The 18,142-nt window shown below is 44.3% G+C and overlaps 3 protein-coding genes across 3 annotated transcripts; 1 reads left to right on the top strand and 2 right to left on the bottom strand.

Moving 5' to 3' along the window:
- Nucleotides 1-2,973: 2,973 nt before the first annotated feature.
- Nucleotides 2,974-4,683, bottom strand: LAJ45_07535 (uncharacterized protein; the record flags this gene model as incomplete). The annotated part of the gene is made up of 7 exons (XM_046117092.1): nucleotides 2,974-3,053; nucleotides 3,138-3,466; nucleotides 3,522-3,693; nucleotides 3,764-3,864; nucleotides 4,325-4,368; nucleotides 4,476-4,553; nucleotides 4,681-4,683. 7 exons carry the CDS (start codon nucleotides 4,681-4,683, stop codon nucleotides 2,974-2,976), a joined length of 807 nt encoding a protein of 268 aa, XP_045969737.1.
- A 6,957-nt stretch (nucleotides 4,684-11,640) lies between these two features.
- On the bottom strand, nucleotides 11,641-13,275 carry LAJ45_07536 (uncharacterized protein; the record flags this gene model as incomplete). The annotated part of the gene is made up of 4 exons (XM_046117093.1): nucleotides 11,641-12,030; nucleotides 12,088-12,735; nucleotides 12,789-12,884; nucleotides 12,964-13,275. 4 exons carry the CDS (start codon nucleotides 13,273-13,275, stop codon nucleotides 11,641-11,643), a joined length of 1,446 nt encoding a protein of 481 aa, XP_045969738.1.
- Nucleotides 13,276-14,595: 1,320 nt separating this feature from the next.
- Nucleotides 14,596-17,177, top strand: LAJ45_07537 (uncharacterized protein; the record flags this gene model as incomplete). Its single annotated transcript, XM_046117094.1, has 7 exons — nucleotides 14,596-14,625; nucleotides 15,319-15,335; nucleotides 15,407-15,440; nucleotides 15,621-16,286; nucleotides 16,370-16,697; nucleotides 16,762-16,889; nucleotides 16,950-17,177. 7 exons carry the CDS (start codon nucleotides 14,596-14,598, stop codon nucleotides 17,175-17,177), a joined length of 1,431 nt encoding a protein of 476 aa, XP_045969739.1.
- Nucleotides 17,178-18,142: the final 965 nt, after the last annotated feature.

Genomic DNA, 18,142 nt, shown 5'->3' on the forward strand with positions numbered 1-18,142 from the left:
GCCCAATTTGGAATCCAATATACGGCCTCCCTAGCCACTCGGACACCCCCTCACTCGGACAGTCAATCATGATTGGTTGAAAGAGGTACTGAAGCCACTTAAACGTTGATATTTTTTTTTTCTACGTTAACTGTCCGAGTGAGAGGGGTGTCCGAGTGGCCCGGGAGGCCGTCTATCAATGACAATGCCAACAATAGCAAAGTAATTTTAGCCGCTCAACGTCATATGGTGGAAGGAACACAATTGTGGCGCAAGAAACACAATAGCCATGTAGCGCTATGCACGCGCCACACCTTCTATGTATGTATGTATGTACTCGCGAGTGATCCGGTAGCCAATAAGAGCTCTTTTTTAAAAAAAAATCTTTAGATTCTGGTCAGCTTAGATTCAAGTATTTACTCTACGTCAAGAGTAGTCTAGCTACAGCCGATTTTGGACTAGAAACGATAAACAGGAGTTTCCCTATAGCGGAGACTACCTGAGTCGGAGTGATCTGCGCACACCATGGCTAGACACTCTATAGACACATACTCCACCTACAGTACGCGTGCAGTATGTCAATGTATCAATTCCAGGCCTGGATACAGCTACTAATAAACCCGTAAAAGACTGTCTATGTCAATTGAAGTCAATGCCCACAGAGAAAGCTTCTACAGAACTTTGCCTGCCCGGATGTTCTGTGTGCGCTTTGATCCTAGCTCTGCATACTCTACTATCTCTGTAAACGTACCAGTAAATACATGTACATCCTTTTCTCAGGCGAAGGTTTGGTGTTAAATGGATTACTGTAAATATGCTTATTAATAGGAAAATCTATAACGAGTGAACGAATCTATTTACCATGGGAATGGATCAGCAGGCGAATCTTTAGTCTGTATATTTGTTACCCGAAAAACCAAAATCATAACGTTGATTGTACATGTAAGCTTAAATGAACTATATGCTCGAATTAATTTACATGATTAAGCCATCTCAAACAACCCCGAGGTTACCATTATGATTTTTGAAGTCTAGATCTATGGAAGGTTACAGACATAAAATATGCCAAGATGTACTCATATTATGATTATCTTGACTCTTCTCGGCATGCATTTTTAGGTATAAAAGGACCTGAATATGCCCCGCTATGTATGATAGTCTCAGCTAAAAAAATGGTCAAGAACTTCCTCATATACTCTTTTATATTATAAAATAATGTACTGACCTCGCATACATGAATATTGGCTGTGATCTGTACCGAGTGATAATGCATGACCGAATTCCACTTTTTTTTTTTGGTTTAATTCATTGAATTTCTTAGCAACCGTCTTGAGAAACCAATTCCTATGACCGTCATAATATATATGGCGTTTATTCTCACGAATTCATAAATTGTTTATATAACAAATAAACAGTAGTATTATTGCAGGTAGAGCCTTTCTTCATGGGTCGGTAGCTGGCTTGGGTGGGTGGCCCCGATAAGTGTAATCAAGATCAATGCATGATATGATCTGGCGGGGCAGTGGGAGTAGATAAAACATATATAGTACTAGTGTATAATTAAACGTAGTAATTCATATTGTCTTGAGGTGAGACGGAATAACTCGCGTGCCGAATCGTTGGGCTCGCGCCACCTGGACATACAGCGAAAGCTTGCTATAACGGTACGCTCGGGACCGGAATTTGGTACCGTTATAGAGAGATTACCCTTATATAGGAGGTGCTGGTGCTGAAAGCCAGGCGAAAAGGACCGAGAAGTGCTACCGTTATAGAGAGATTACCCTTATAGAAAGTACCGTTATAGCAAGCTTTCGCTGTATATTTTGGGCTATGGTTCTCTTCTATAGCGGGGTAGTAACATAAATTGGGAGCTTGATCCCACATCCTCACCGCTGGCTGGGTGGTTGTCAACTGGATATTAGTGCGTTAGTCCGATCGACAGGTACGCATGAGGTTCAATGCAAGATCCCAACGCTTGGTACCAGAAGCCTGGGTGCAATCAGCGACTGTATCTTTGAACCGGCCACCATGTGATTTGGTATGTAGTAACTAACGTGCACGCTATCAACTTACCCCTGGCCGGAGTCCATACAATTCTACCAGGATACATCAGCTTCCGCCCAGTATGCTCTGCATACGCGACTTACTCTACTCTACATGTATGTAGGTGCTCTGCATGGCCTGAGCTTATCATGCTCTACTCTATTCCCCAGGGCTACATGCAGCTGCAGTAGTATGCTTGAACATTCCCGGCGCTAGAGTGCACTGGGGTATATTATTATAGTGCAACTTACTAGCCACATATGGCAGTATTCTATGTTGAATCATCTGTGGCTATCATATCATGGCGGCTGTCGTGATTGACTGTATCTATATCTTGTTCTGTACATGTATCTTATTGGTGACTGTTGGTTTACATCTAAATCAATTTGGGCAAGGGAAGCCAGGTTCCACCAAACAACAAATCGATTAAAGGAAAGCTGGAAGCAACAATGTTCATTCGGGCCCTACAGGGTTCAAATCATAACTCATGATCAGAAGCTAAACACCATTCAATAAGTAGCAAAACATTCTAAATGACATATGAGTCGCAATGTATCTAGCCCAAAATAGGCCATAAAAAAAGCCCCAGGGTAGATACCGGCAAAAATAAAGAGAAATTAAGGAGATTTAGTAGCCAGAAAAGAGAAATCCCATTGAATTGCAAGTGTTTATGGTTTGGTTTGTTCAACCCTCCCCATCCTCATCCAACCCCCCCCCCCCCCCTCGAATGAGCCCCTCCTCGCATTCAACTCAAACGCATGATATGCATTCGTCTAAAACCCCAACAACTTTATCCTACCACTCATGCTGAATCAACTCCGCAAGCCTCTGATGCCCTAACAACGAACAAGGGTAAAGAAACAAAAGAAAAAATAGATCCCTCGAGCATTAATATGCTAAAGTTGGGTTTGATAAAAAGAAAACACGAGCACAGTAAGAGAGACAGCAGAATCAAGATGTGTCCATCCCACTCGCTCCCTGCTTCTTACGCACATAATTTACAAAATCGTCCAGTATTGAAGGCCAGGCACCTAGGTAATAACGATAATGCGTCAGTCAGAAAATTTCGCATATAATATCACCTACAAGGGGAATATTAGGTCGATCGATCCTACCATCAATATCGTAACTTGCCAGCTCCGGTGTCGGGTCCGCATCCGCTAATTGGACAAAATCGTACATGCAGTTCCACGTATCTTTCGCAATGCTACGCTTGTACTCCGTCTCCAAAAACTCGATCCAATTATCCATCTGCGCTTTAAACCGCGACGCGAACAGCAATTTCCAATACTCCACGGCGGACTCCAGCGGGAGGGATTTCTGGTTTGGAGAGCGTGCAAAGTTGTAGGTGAAGAGGTAAACCTTCTTGAATACGGCCTCATCGTTGCTGAAGGAGCTCCTGAGAGCGGGAACTCGCGCGCGCTGTTTATCGAGGGTTTCACAGCTGCCATTGTCAGACATACGAAATAGTGTGAGCATAGAGTGTGGGGAAAGTATACCCGCATGCCTTCCACCCGTCAACGAATCCTTCCCGAGCGAACTCCCCCATAGTAGGAGCTTTCAAGAGTTCTGCAACGACGAGAACGGTCGGCTCTTCTAGGCCGATACCAATATCCTGGAGGTACCTCATCGCACCGTTGACGCCAATGATATTAGGTGGATCGCCAGCCTCTAGATTCCGGGTCTTGACGTTAGCTTACTGAATTCTCAGGTCACGCGACTAATGGTGAGATGTGGTTACCATGGTATTTATCGAAGATGCTGTTCAGCTGTGCTGTAGAGTTGGAAGCGGAGCTTGCAGATGCTGCCGGTGCTGTAGGTGTGTTGTTGGAGTTGAAATATCTATTTAGACGGCGCGACATGTTAGAGAGATAGCGGGGAGCTGGTATTTAGGCGCCAGTATATTATGCGGTAGAGCTGGAGGGAAACGTGAAGATCTAAGATTAAGTCCCTCCTGCAGAGCGAGTACAGAAGAAGGAGGGAGCGGGATAGGGGCTTTCTTTTTGTCAATGTGTAAGGAAGGGTGAGAGGGGAGAAAGAGGGAGTGACGGTGACGACAGGTGGTGAATTGCGGGGTGTTAGTGTGGGGTAGGCTGGCCGTGGTCAATTGACAACACCATCACCATCAGCCAACAACAAGTCAACAACGACAACGTCGATAGCGATGCGAAGTTCGCTTGACCCAAGGGATGGGGTAGAATGATAAAGAAAAGGAAGCAAGCAGGATATGCGAATTATAATGCGCACCATATAACCGTCGAGTAATTCCAACCGCGACAGAGAAAAATAAAACTTTACTTACGAATCAACAGCGACTTCTACGTTCCATGAATGTGTTTTGAGGAACTATTAATATATCAAATATACCACAGTGGAGAGGCACTTTGTCAGCCTCGCCTTTATTATCCATCCATGCGCCTTCGCCAATGGACCTGTAGGGATCGCTAGTATACCTTCGCAGCTGTTCGTTCCGAGCATTCTGTAAATGCAATGAACTGCGATATTGCAGTACTCTGGGATGAAGTATAGCTCTAGAAAGCGGCGGATCCAACCACAAGCATAGTCAGTAACCAAACAAGCTGGCCTATATGCAAATCCAGGTGCAAGGTGGAGAGTGAACAGAGACAGGCGCGCGTGTGAGAGGAAAGCAACGCTTACCATGCGGTATTCTTCAACAATACTGGGGAAGGTAGGGGTCCGGCCGGAATGGTGAGGTAAGCGGAATAAGTAGGCGGGGGCAGAATAAACCAAGTTAGGTAGATATGGACGTTGTTTCAGTGATGGTTGGCTGGTGGGTTAGTTTGGTTACAGAATAAAAAGAGATGAGTGAGGGGATACTGGAAGGGTAAGGGGGGAATAGAAGGAGGGGTTTCATGGGTATTCTATTGGAGCCTCAAATACCCTGTATGTTGTTCTATGCACGCCAACAGAGTAGGCGGCATACAGGCCCATGTACCACTATTTCAAGTCCTACAGACGCATAAACATTAGCATTGAATCCAGTGTGTAGTACATGTTATTGGGGAATGTGTTATCTACAGTACCGGCACTGTAGATACATACTAGGAGAAACCCAGGTATTGTCGACAGATAACTATGTGTATTCGTCGGTTGGTCAAAGCAATGTAGTTATGTAGGTTTCGCATGAATTGGCAAAGTTTATTCTGCTTATCTAAACATTTTAGCTGAATGGCCAGATCTTGTCTTACAGATTCTGTATGTGGCTTGTATATGTGGCTTGTGTATACATACATATATGTACTTATGTGACTTTGGTTACGTATATGTACTTTGGGAGTGAGAGGACTAGAGAGACACTGCAAGCCAGACCTCCCTATCTCGGCCTTAATAACTAGATAGATATCTTGTCAATCGTGATCAGATACTTGTAGGACATCTAGATAGGTACGGGTATGTATATGTATGCATGGTCACAGAGGCACTGATTCATGAATTCGAGGATAAGTGTACAGTAAGTAATTGTAATGTAGTTATACATGCATGATCTACGTATTTAACGTACGCACATGTAGTTGAACTCAGTCCCCTGCACCTAGCTGGCTAGATCGAAGTATTTACGCCCTTCACAAATTCATCTACATACATATGGTGCGCCCACGCTTAAAGGTAGCGGATCGCGACGAAATGTCAATGGCTTATAACTTTTCAACGAAAAATCGTAAAAGAAAAGTGTAATGATAGAATTCTAGTACTAGTGATGAAGTTTAGTTCTATTATTGCAGAACCTTAATATCTGTCTGGGTTGTAAAGCCTTAGGAAGTTGAAATTGTGTATTTTGTATGTAAAATGCGCTAAGACTGAACAAAGTGGAACAGTATTATACCCATTTATACCCCCAGAAAAGCAAACCTGGCAGTAATGCAGCAGAATGGCTAGAAATGGGCCCTCTTATTGGCCCATGAGGCCCTATTGCAGCCACAATTGTTCCACTTCCGTATGCCACCATATCACCTTTAAGAGTGTGCGCACCATATATGTATTTACTTAATATATATACATATATATAAATTCACGCAATACGCCATATACTGGCCTCACTACATGACAGACCTGTATAGGCTTTGGAATTGAGCTCACAATCAATCGACCCTTTTATGTAGGAATATATTTGGAATCCCTCATATGTTCTCGAGACCTCACTATATATACGATACATAAATTTGCGGTTCTGTGGTATACGTATCCATGACCAGCTGCGCGAGACCAACTAATCACCGCAACCACTCACGCATTTTTTTTTTTTTTGGCAATGATGGATAAGGTAGGCCGATTGATTTTTATAATATGAAAAAAATATTTCTAAAGCCAGAGGCTCACTGCCCAGATCTCAAGAATTACCCTGAGAAGCGGTAGCTGCTGGCAGACTTGCGTGTAAAATACTGTCACGAAGCTATCGGCCTAGGATACATGTAGTAACATTTATACGTATACGTATATAAACTAGTACATACATGTATGTCTCTAGACCGGCGCGAAGGCTTCACGGATTTGGAGATCGAAGAACCGAGTATATGTGCACACAATTATTCATCACTCCTCCTTATCAGAACAGTCAGTTGGCAAAGCAACTGTCCAATTGGGGGGTGCCCAGGTGATCGCGTGATTAGTACTAGAGCTCGAGCCGTCAGATATATGTACCCGTACTACTGGATTGAAGCCGCCCACGCCAGGTCTTGGAGGACAAAAGATTGATTTCTTTATATTGGCTTGTAACAATTCTTTATAAATTTAGGCGGCCTCGAACTAAAAACTACTGTACTGTGATACCACAGATTTCTTTTAATGCCACACCTAAATGAATGATATATCCTCGAGACATCCGAAACCGCAATTAGCTATCATATGTGTAGGAACACTAAACGCAATTCTACAACTTATTCTACATCTCATAAGTATCTATAGTAAGCTTAAAGATTGCGAGTTCAGAAATTGCAAGTCAAAGGCCAAAAAGTCAAAAGCCGTCGTGCTTTGAATTATGTTTATCAAGTTCCCTAGGCATATTACAATTAATGCCCCACCCCCCGCCCTCCGGGTTTATCTAGATCTCCCTCCACCCTGTCCTCCGCCAGTTATGTATGCGCATACCAGTTAGACCATTTGATTCGATGGAGTCTTTTAGTTACACCGTAAGGTTTCCACTAGTAACTAGGTGTTTGCGGGTCGACAAAATTAACCCTCATGTTCTTTTCAAACACAGCAACTAGTCCTATTCGGGCAATAATCCTCAATTAATCATCCCAATCGGGTAATAAGCTTCATCTAGAGTAATTAGGCTTGGTCTTGGCAGAAAAGTCTCCCCGGCAGAAATTTTCGAGAGGTCGTAGTGCAACGAATTTTTATTTATTTTAAATCCCCTTTTGCGGGATTGTTTATAACTATAATTAGACCCACTTTGCGAAGGGTATTATTTATGGACAAGTATTGCGTTGTTGAAAGTCGATGGGGGTGAAGGTTGAGGCGGCTGGTTTTGACTGTCCAGCGCTGTATCCCTTAAACCGTCAGGCCAAATTGAAATGGCAGCTGTTAACCACATTCATTAAGCATGTCAATATTGTGAACTCTGCGGGTGGAGATATCTATTACGGTCTGCAATGTATTTTATAAGCAGCAGGCGTGAAGGTATGACTGAAACCAGCGTTCAATCCATCGTCTTTACTCAATGTGATTAACAGCTGCCATTTGAATTCGGCCTGACGGTTTAAGGTACTGCTGCTGTTAGTGTGGAGGTGAGAATTGTCTAAAGCGGATCAACGACGAAGGTTGTGTATGCAGGAACTCTCGCGCAACCCTGGTTGGTTGGAGGTGAGAATTATCTGGAGGTGACGGACGGCCTGGTTTGGTTGGAGGTGGGGATTATCCGGAGCGGACGACGAAGGTTATGTATGCACGAACTCTCGTGCAGCCCTAGTTAGCTAGAATTATCTACCGTAAAATCCAAGCGGGCGGCGGAGGTTATGTATGCACGAACTCTAGTTAGTTGGTTGGATACATGTATAACTCGCGTGCATGTGAATTGGGCCAATAGGCCCGCCCCAAACACCAGGCTCCTTTCATCCACGGTCTCCAAGATGGAATTCTGAGATGGGGGGTCCCCTATAAACGATGTAGGTACCGTTCGTTACCCGAGCCACTTGATTCAATTGGCCGTACGCGTACTAGTCCTACCAACAGTACAACGCAACCTCCAAGGCAGCTCAGGCAAAAAGTACCCGAGCCCTAATACAATCCCCAATCGCTATGTATCCAGGTATGTGCTACGGGGACGTTGATAAAACTATAGTTTTTTTTCTTTCTTCGAATTTTCCTCCATTCATTCTCGATACAATACAATACATATATATCTCAACTGACAGCACTCGACTCATGTAAGTACATGTATGTTCTAACTGCAGGAATTGGGGGGATACACATATATAGAGATTTATCCTCCTTATAACTAACTGACTTATTTAGTCTGATATTTCAAATTCACTAAATCCGATGGACAAGCGCAGTATTCACCCTCGCAACGAAAGCAATGGGAGCCTAGACCGGGATCAAATAATAGCCATAGTAGGAGTTCTTGCATCCGTTTTCGGTACATATTGTCTCTGTGCAATCGTTGCTCAGGTAAAGAAGTTCCGGAAGGGACGTCAGAGACAGATTGTATTAACTCCTGCAAATATCCAATTTATTATTTATAATTGCTGATGATTTAAATTATCTTCAAGACAGCTAGCGAAGACCCAGAAGCAAATCACGCCGCATCAGCAGTAAATTTGAATCCTGCCGTCATCGAAGCCGAGAATCACCGTAGCATGGTGGTCAATAACTACAACTTCTACCACAACTATCCACTCCCTCGACAACCTCCCCCGGCCCTCATTCCGTTGAGCAGAGCACAGAACTCGGAGCTACCGCCCGGGCGAACCTTTACTTGGCCAGTAAACTAAGACCTAGGCAATCTGGCGGGACCGGCTTGGGCCGAAATTTCGAAATCCCGTACCTCGATCGCAATGAACATGTTAACAGTATATATTTCCCCTCGACCCTTCTCCCGAATGTTGTCAACCCACTGACTCCGTCATCACAGGTGTCCGATATGATTTAGATTAGAGTCTTTGCGCAAATAGAGACAGCTTCATTTCCCGATAATTTGGTTTGCGTCGATCTTCCATCATCAGCACCCAGTCGTGATCGGCAATCCGAATTTAGAGCTCTTCTTTTGGGCAAAGGCGATATTTGATTTACGGGTGAAGTATACTCAGTCGTTAATTAAAAAGTTGGAATTTTTAGTAAGCATTTGGTTGCAACAATATCCGACTACTTAATTAACGCGCGAGTATATAGATGCATAAAACCGCATTCTTTTTCTTTTCTTTTTTTTCTCTTTCTTTTTTTCTTTTTTCCATTTGGGATGTTTTGAGAGCCTTTCTTCATACAACTTTTTTATTCCACTTAAAGCGCAAGCCTGTTTTTTTTTACTTGTGTACAATTTACTTCCTGCTCCCATTTGTATACTTATGTCGGCTGTGCACGTGGTGTTCGTATTTTCGTTGTGATGTTCTGTAGACAAGGCTGAGGCTGAACTTGCAATTCATTTACGTTGGTGTATTATCATGTTGAACACTATAATCAGACTACCAGGAAGCTATGAAATATATCCCAAGACTGTTCATGATAAGCCATGGAGTAATTTGTGGATACACACCTCATCCATTTACACATGGGATGATGTCAATGATCGAAATTACAACTTATGATGTGTAGGTACATAATGGTTAGGGTTAGGGTTTGACGTCCCACAACTTACGAGCCTAACTAGACTTGGCGCCAAGGTGGTTATCTATTAATTTTATTGGTGTAGACATATTTCCTGGTGCATTTTCTATCGTAGTAAAGTAGACTTTTTCACTAGTGCCTATGGTCAGCACGCCTTGAGGTATGATCAAATATACGTTGGAGTGATAAGTGATAAGTATTGGTTTCCATTTAAGGGCGTGAAAGTAGAGTTTAGAAACTGCGTTAAACAAACTGAGAGAATATCCGCCCCACACGCGGCTACTTCAAAGCTGATATGAGTGGATGCTTTCCTGATACGTGAATGTTACATCTGAACGCCTCCATACGTTTACCTAAACATGGTAAAAGGATACCATGTTCGAGATCCAAACTCAAGGAGTGTGTTGCGCTGTGATAAAATAAGGCTCTAGGCTTTAATTTTGGAATTCTCATCAACTATCACTCTAAAATTTGATTTTTTCATTAAGACTCCGTTCGGTTGACGTTGAATTAGTTGCAATCCATGGATTGAATAAAAAAAACGCCTCTGGAGGTGATTATTTTATCGAGCCCAATCCATAGATTGCAACCAATCTATGGATTTTTGTGTCAACCGAACAGACCCTAAGCATTATCATAATTAGCTGCAGGAACAACTCCTAATATTGAAGTATCCTGCAGCAGGCTGATCATCGAAATAAGAAGAAACACCCACAACTCCCACAAAGTCCTACAAAGCAACAAAAGCGATATGAACCCCAATTATACATGTAGCCAAACATCGATGAGATAAATGTATGTGCTTGTACAAAATTTGGTATTGCATAGAATCATTAAGAATTATCAAGGATTAATAAAAGCCGACCTTTTTGTTTTTTTTTACCCAACCAACGATACGATGCACCAAAAGAAAACAGAAGTCCCAAAAGCCTGCGCCCAAAAGAAAATCCCAGACTGACTTTGACGAAAAAGATAATCAAAAGAACTACCTGGGCTGGAAGGAAAGAAATAGGTATAGAACTCAAAATATACCGAATGATGAAGCGTGACTGCTGTCGGTAGAAATGTGATCCGAAGAATCAAACGAACCAAATACGAGGAGAGAGATAACGACCGATAGAATGAATACGAGAGTAGAGTAAATGATAAAAGTAGATGGATGAAAAAGATCCCAAATATGAGGTAATAAGACACAACAAAGGAATCACAACCTTTCAGAATACTTTTCTGTTCTCATACCCATACCCGCAACCCATGCTCTCACCATCCTCCGGTCTGGCCCATGGGCCAAAGCCAGTCGCAAGTCAATAAAGCCCCATGTTAAAAGATAATAAAAATATGCACCAACGTTTTGCTCGCCCTTCCCTTCCCAATAGCACATATAACTGCCATAGAGATAATAACGTAAAGAAGGGTAAATAATGAGATAGTCATCAGATAAATCCAGAGAAAAACGTAATCATAATAGGTCCTGGAAAAAAGGCAAAGGAAAGACAAGGAAAAGCGAAACATTTTTAGTGAAAAGATAACACGCACAACCCGGAAATCATGATCCAAAGCAAAATTCCGACAGACGAGGGGGATAAATGAGAGAAAATCCAAAGGGAATAAATGGTAAGAAAAAAAGAGATAAGAAAAAACGAAGCCAACGAAACATCTTCCGCCGCACTTTTCAAACTTAGACAAGCCTTCAGCCCCACTTGTCTCAAGAAAAACAAAATAGAAATTTTAATTCGCCGCACGTATTGTGGGTTCCCATGACAATTTTTCTCTCCGCACCAAAACGGACGTATGGACTGATTGAAAACCAACATGTAGAATTCGGATAGGCAGCATTTACTGCTGCTGGTAGGCTCCGAAGCCGTTGGTTCCGAAACCTCCAACGGAGTTGTTGCCCCAACCTCCAGGAGTTCCGGCGCCATTTCCACGACCGTATCCACCAGCACTCTGTGGGACTCCTCCATAGCCGGACCCAGTCTGTGGTCCTCCGAAGCCCTGTGATTGATCTTGCCATCTACCAGGTGGAGATGGACCAGCTGGTGACTGGGGACCATGACCTTGGATAGCATTTGGACCACCAGCAGATCCGGGAGGACCCTGGGGAGCCATAGGACTACCGTATTGTGGAAAGTACGCAGAAGGGGTCTGTGGAGGGTACTGAGGAGTGTTTGGCTGCTGCGGAGAATATCCGTCGTATTGGCCAGTTGGGGGGCGATCCTTACCCCACTAAAATTTTGTCAGTATTACTTGATAATGAGTGCTGTAGAGAACAAATATACGTACGCTACACTTCAGCGGCCTTCCATTCACGTTGTACCCTGAGAGCTGGCAGATTGCCATTGCAGCATTCTCATGAGTGTCCATCTTGACAAATGCAAACCCTCTGTCTGCTTGAAACCTAGTCTCGACAACGTAACCAAAGTTCTGGAACAATGGAACAAGGTCATTCTGGGTTGTGTAAGGTGTAAGATTACCGACATAAACGGTTGTTTGCCATTGGGGTGTTTGCTGGACAATCATGTCATAGCTCTGAACGCCATGGGTCGGGAAATGGTGATGACCATAGGGAGTAGTAGGAGTCATTCCCATAGCAGCCATAGCGGCCTGCTGAGAGATAGAGGGCTGGCCTTTCTGGTTAGCCCAGTTGCAGCGGATCGCACGAGAACCAAGCCATTCTCCATCCATACTGCTCAGAGCCTTCTCGGCGTCAGTGCGCTCACGGAAAGCGACAAAACCGTAACCGCGGGAGCGGCCAGTCTTCATATCCCACATAACGCGGGCCTCAGAAACTGAGCCAAAGGCAGAGAAGGCTTGGGTAAGGACTTCATCGTTGACCTCGTTGGAAAGGTCACCGACGAAGATATGGAAGTGGTTAGTAGTGTCTTCCTTGCTAGACTGGTTGGATTGATATGCCCAGTTGACACGAATTTCCTAATTTTGTTCGTCAGGCGAATATTTACAATTGGAGGAGTGGGGGGTCATACAGCCTGGTGGATCCTTCTTCCATTCAAAGTTGCCATGGCACGCTCAGCCGCACCAGGATCATCGTATTCAATGAAGCCATAGTTGTACCCCTTACTCTGAGTAGACACAGTTAGACTACAGAGTGACACTTTATAGGAGGGGAAAAGGAGGGGCGGAATAGCGGGGTATGTGTACGTTTTTGTCAGGGATAATTTTGACGCTCTGAACATGGCCAGTGGTTTCAAAAATCTGTTTTAGAATCTCCTCGGTAACGCGGGGATCCACTCCGCCAACGTACAAGGCTCTCTTGTTTGGCTCGGGTGCGGCACGGCGGACGAACCCCCCAGCAGAAGTGGGTGAGGTCACACCGGAAACCGACATCGGCGAAGTGATGGCCGTCGGAATCGGGTTCGTGTTCTGCGGGATAATGACTGGGGGGAGAGGTGGAGGAGGCATATGGCTGGATTGATTCCCTTGGCCAGGAGCATTATTTTGGTCTTGAGACATGATGAAATGAATTTTGCGGGTGCAAGTAGTTCCACTTGAAAATTTCTTTTTGAGCGTTTTTGTCTAAGACAGCGCAAGCAAAGTGTTTATTTTCTCGTTTCGAGTCGACAAAAAAATCGAGAAAGCCTGAAAGGAAACCCGACAACGACGAAGAAAGAACGCTGCCAGAGATCGACCTGGAATTCCAGTGATAATGACGAGGATGAGGAAGATACACGCGATAGTTGAAGCGCGCTAAGAGAAGAGAGAGATAGAGAGATAGAGAGATAGAAGAAAGATAGAGGAGAGAGAAAAAGTGGAGACAATTTGAAAAAAAGCCGTGAAAACCGAGGACGCAATCCTATACCACCTCTTCAAGACACTAAGAGATGAAAAGGGAGGGTGGAACAGGAGCGAAAGGGAAGACGAGAGAAAAACAAAAAGGCAATTTTCCGGTCCAAACGCCTCGAGAGGAAAGGAGATGTCAAGAGAAATGGAGAGGATGATGATGAGAAGATGAGGGGGAGGGGGAAGGAGAAAGGAAAAGTGATGAAGTGTGGAGACGAAGAGGTGGGGTGAGTGAAGAAGAGAAGAAGGAAATAGAGGTTAGGAAGAAAAAAGGTAGCGGACCAGGAGAGGAGAAGAGAGTGAAGGAAAAAAAAAGTGGTGTAAAAAAGACAAGAAAACTGCGAGTAAGCGAAGAGAGGGGGAGGTGAGGCGCTGATTTGGGTGTGGACCGCAAGCGCTGGTTGGCTCGTGTGAAAGGTGGGTGTGCAATGTGTCCTGTGTGGGGGGGCAAAAAACGTCTCTTGTGCGCCTTTATCCTGCTTCAGCCGTCATGCCCTCCGCGAACTACTGCAAAGAGTTCTATTTGCTCTCATCCTGCAGGCGAACATGTTTTTTTTTTGGCTCACAGCTCGAAAGAGACTTTATTGAGAAAAATGCCTACGGTATTATGTACCTACATGGTACTTTTGGTAGTGACTGGTAGGGTGTTTTGATGATAGGTACAAGTATTTGTTGTCTGGCGCGCTCTGTCCCGTGACTGGTTCTTCTCACCTCCTTTACGCAGGTACGTATATAATTTAAACTTATGCTTACGGACCAGCATCAGAGCTTTTGCTTTGTTCATTGTTCGTTGGTGGGTTGATTTGACGGGTGCAGTCTATCACACACGGCCAGTATTCAATTGTAACGGGGCCTACCAAGCAAGCTCAAAGACATCACATTATTTAAGTTTTGATGCATTAGTATGAGAGGTCGTTCACAGTTTTTAAAGGCCAGTAATTTGTCCCCTACTCTATCTACCTACATGTATCCAGGGTATATACAATATACTCTATGGCAAACACTATCAGTAACGCTATCCGTGTAAGTGCCTCGACCACTCACTTACTCACTATTTATTTTTCTCGTACTCTTTAACTTTATAGCTGTCAGCTGAACCAGTTTTTCGTTGTTTTTTCACCCATACTTGGCCCAATCTTTGAAGACTTTTGTTCTCTTGGTCAATCCCTGTAAAGAAGTATTGACTGTCTGTCTACATGTACTCAACAGTTCGAGTGTGTACATTCATTGACATTGAACAAAAACTAGTGGATACACCATACTAAAGCTCTACGGTTACTAATTGTAGAATTTATCCCCTTTCTTGTACATAATCGTATACCGATGTTGACCTGGCCGGAGCTGCACCTTCTGTTAGCACCGGCGATGGATAGCTGCGTGGAGTTGAAGAGACGATGACGGAGTGTTCAGGGGGGCAATTGTAAGCGGTCTTGGCGACTACGTAGTATTGTATTGGACACGAACTGCTGCCACACAACCAGGCTCTCACCCCTCTCACGAACTACTTACCAGTTCGTAGACCTCATACCTTCTGCTCGCCTCACTTACGCCATTCATCTACATCTCCGAAGTTTGCTCTATCCATCAGCCCCCTCCGCTATCGACACATCTTCTCCATTCTTTCATATTGAGTACCGTCAAACTTGATCCACCAAACCTCCCCTGCCACCACCTTTACTCTTATAAACATCATTCTAAGGATCTACTTTGAGCAAGAAACTCGGGTACCGAAGGTACGGTTCAAAAGACGCTTGGGCCTGCATATATTACTCTGCATCCTGTGCAGAATTAACTGATCAAATAGGTTGACCCAGCAAAATAAACCCCTCCCCTGGCCGGTATCAGCTTATCCGTATCGTGCCACGTACAGAGATCCTCTCTGAGCAGAAATTCCCGCACCCCGCACTTGTATACTTAGAAACACTGAGAGCAACGGTCAAAACCTAAATTCAAACGTCATAGCATTCCAGGCACAACTTCAAAATCGCTCGATTCCAGTTTAGAAAATACTTTACCAGCCTCCAACGCGGCCGGCACTAGAATCGCACATAGGAAAGCTGGCTGGAAAGCGACGCTCGTTATCCAGCGCCGGCGGTCTCTTCGCCAGGATGTTCGGTAACAACAGTAACAACAACGGATCTGCTCCATCAACAGCTGATGCTGAGCCTACTTTGAATACAAAGATTGCCAACCAGCTTCCCACCGACAGTACTCCATTCGCGGAAAAGGGAAAGAAGGGGAGCTCTGGTTCTAAAACGTCAGCCTTCATAGCCTCTGCTAAGAATTCGATCACAAACCTTGGCAACAATAACGAGCAAAAGGAAAAGGAAAAGGAAACGAAAACTACTGCACCAAAGGATGATCTCCCTACAGTTGTCGTAGGTCCTAACAACAACTCTGCGGGCGATTCAAAGCCAGGCCCCAAAAGCACGTTCAGAGTTGGCGTGACGGAGGATAAGAATAAAAAATGTCGAAGGACCATGGAGGATACCCACTCATTTCTTTATAACTTCTTGCCAACCTTGCCGCCAGCTACACCTACATCAAGTACTACCAACACCTCTGGAGTTGCGTCTACGCACTCGACCGAGGAGACAGTAGAATCAGACAATGGATACTTTGCGATCTTCGATGGCCATGCGGGGACATATGCTGCCGATTGGTGTGGAAAGAAATTGCATCTGGTTCTGGAGGACACAATCAGAAAGCATCCCAACACCCCATACCCGAGTTACTGGACATGACCTTTACCAACTGTGACGGACAGCTAGAAAAGCTACCTGTCAGGAATAGTGGGTGTACAGCTGTTTGTGCTGTTTTGAGGTGGGAGGATAGGCCGGTGCCGAATAGTGCTGGGCAGTTGGATGCTGCCAAAGGGAAGGGAGCAGTCAACGACGAAAACTCGAAACCCTCCCTAAACTTGGCGACAGAAAGACAGAGAGTCCTATATACAGCCAACGTTGGCGATGCTAGGATTGTACTTTGCAGAAATGGCAAAGCTCTAAGGCTGAGTTATGATCATAAGGGAAGCGATGAAAATGAAGGGAAAAGAGTGGCAAACGCTGGAGGTTTGATATTAAACAACCGTGTCAACGGTCAGTCATGACTCAATCCTCGCCCCTCCGTCTTGTAATTATTAGCTGACATTGGGACGTATAGGGGTTCTGGCTGTCACTCGTGCCCTAGGAGACAGTTATATGAAGGAATTAGTCACAGGACATCCTTACACCACGGAAACTGTCCTACAGCCCGAAGCAGACGAATTCATTATACTTGCTTGTGATGGCGTAAGTTTTGGCATTTCTTGCGTTGCATTCACACCAGTTGTGCTGACTTTCTTTGTGTAGCTTTGGGATGTTTGTTCGGACCAGGAAGCAGTCGATCTCGTTCACGCCGTCAAGGACCCACAGGAAGCGAGTAAAATGCTTGTAGACTATGCTTTGGGCAGGTTTTCTTCGGATAATCTCAGTTGTATGATTGTGCGTTTAGATCCCACTGGCAAGTTTCCTGGGTTGAAGACTCTGGATTCTGTGGTAGAGGTGAAGGGAGAAGTGGCGCAGCCGACGAAGAAGTAGGATGAGAGCTCACTGAGCAGGGGGGCTTTATAGAAGGGGTTTTCCTTTAGTACGATACGAAATTTAGGGAGTGGTATTTTTTTTTTTCTTTCCTTCTTTCTCTTTCTTTTGTTTCGTTTCCTCTTTGAGGCCGGGAGAGGGCATGCGGGTATATTCGTTTTTTTCCTTCTTTTTTTTGTTCTATCGTTTTTTATCTCTCCTGATTTTATTGTGAGATTTTCTTTCTTTTCTGCATACTTATTTACCTTTAACTGGGACTTTGCGACTTGAAATTTTCAATGGTGACAAAAGGATTTGCTGTGCGGGGGTTTGTTTGGTGGGATAGCAGGGTAGTAGAGTTGGGGTTGGGGGGTTAGTGGTGTCCATTGCAACTTTTTGTTTTGTTCTAGATTAGTACACTGGCCGCATCGTCGGTATTTGAATTTTACGACTCGCCGCATCATCCTTGGAAAGGGGACACACCTAACATTTACCAGGATGATCGATCATACGAGCATTCAGATCGAATACTCACAGCTTTTGGTGTTTTTATATCAATTATGGTTTTGGCGGCGAGGAGTTAGCGCGCGTCATGTCGCGTCACTCGGAGTATAACCTGGGTGTTGAGCATTGCAGATACCTGTCCAATGATCGGCCCTAGCTACTAGTACTGCATCAATCTAAATATATTAACCACCTGGGGCTTTATAATATTCGGTGCCTGCTTCGCCTAGTACCAGTTATAGTGGACCCCTATTTCTCAACTAGTGGGGTACGAAGCGTTATTAGATCTATCCATATATGTAGTAGGTGCTCGTGAGTACGGAAAGACCCCGAGAGAAGGGGGAGCGAATGTTTCAAGGCGGGGTTTTATAGTAGCTTTAACTAGTGGTAGCTTGCAATATATTACGTTACTCTATTCCAACTAAAGTCCAAACAGAAGAAATAGTAGGCGGGCAGCTACAATTTAAACCTCTCTCACTGTG

This window comes from Morchella importuna, assembly GCF_003444635.1.
Source record: "Morchella importuna strain M04M26 chromosome Unknown Morimp01GS024, whole genome shotgun sequence".
Lineage (NCBI taxonomy): Eukaryota > Fungi > Ascomycota > Pezizomycetes > Pezizales > Morchellaceae > Morchella > Morchella importuna.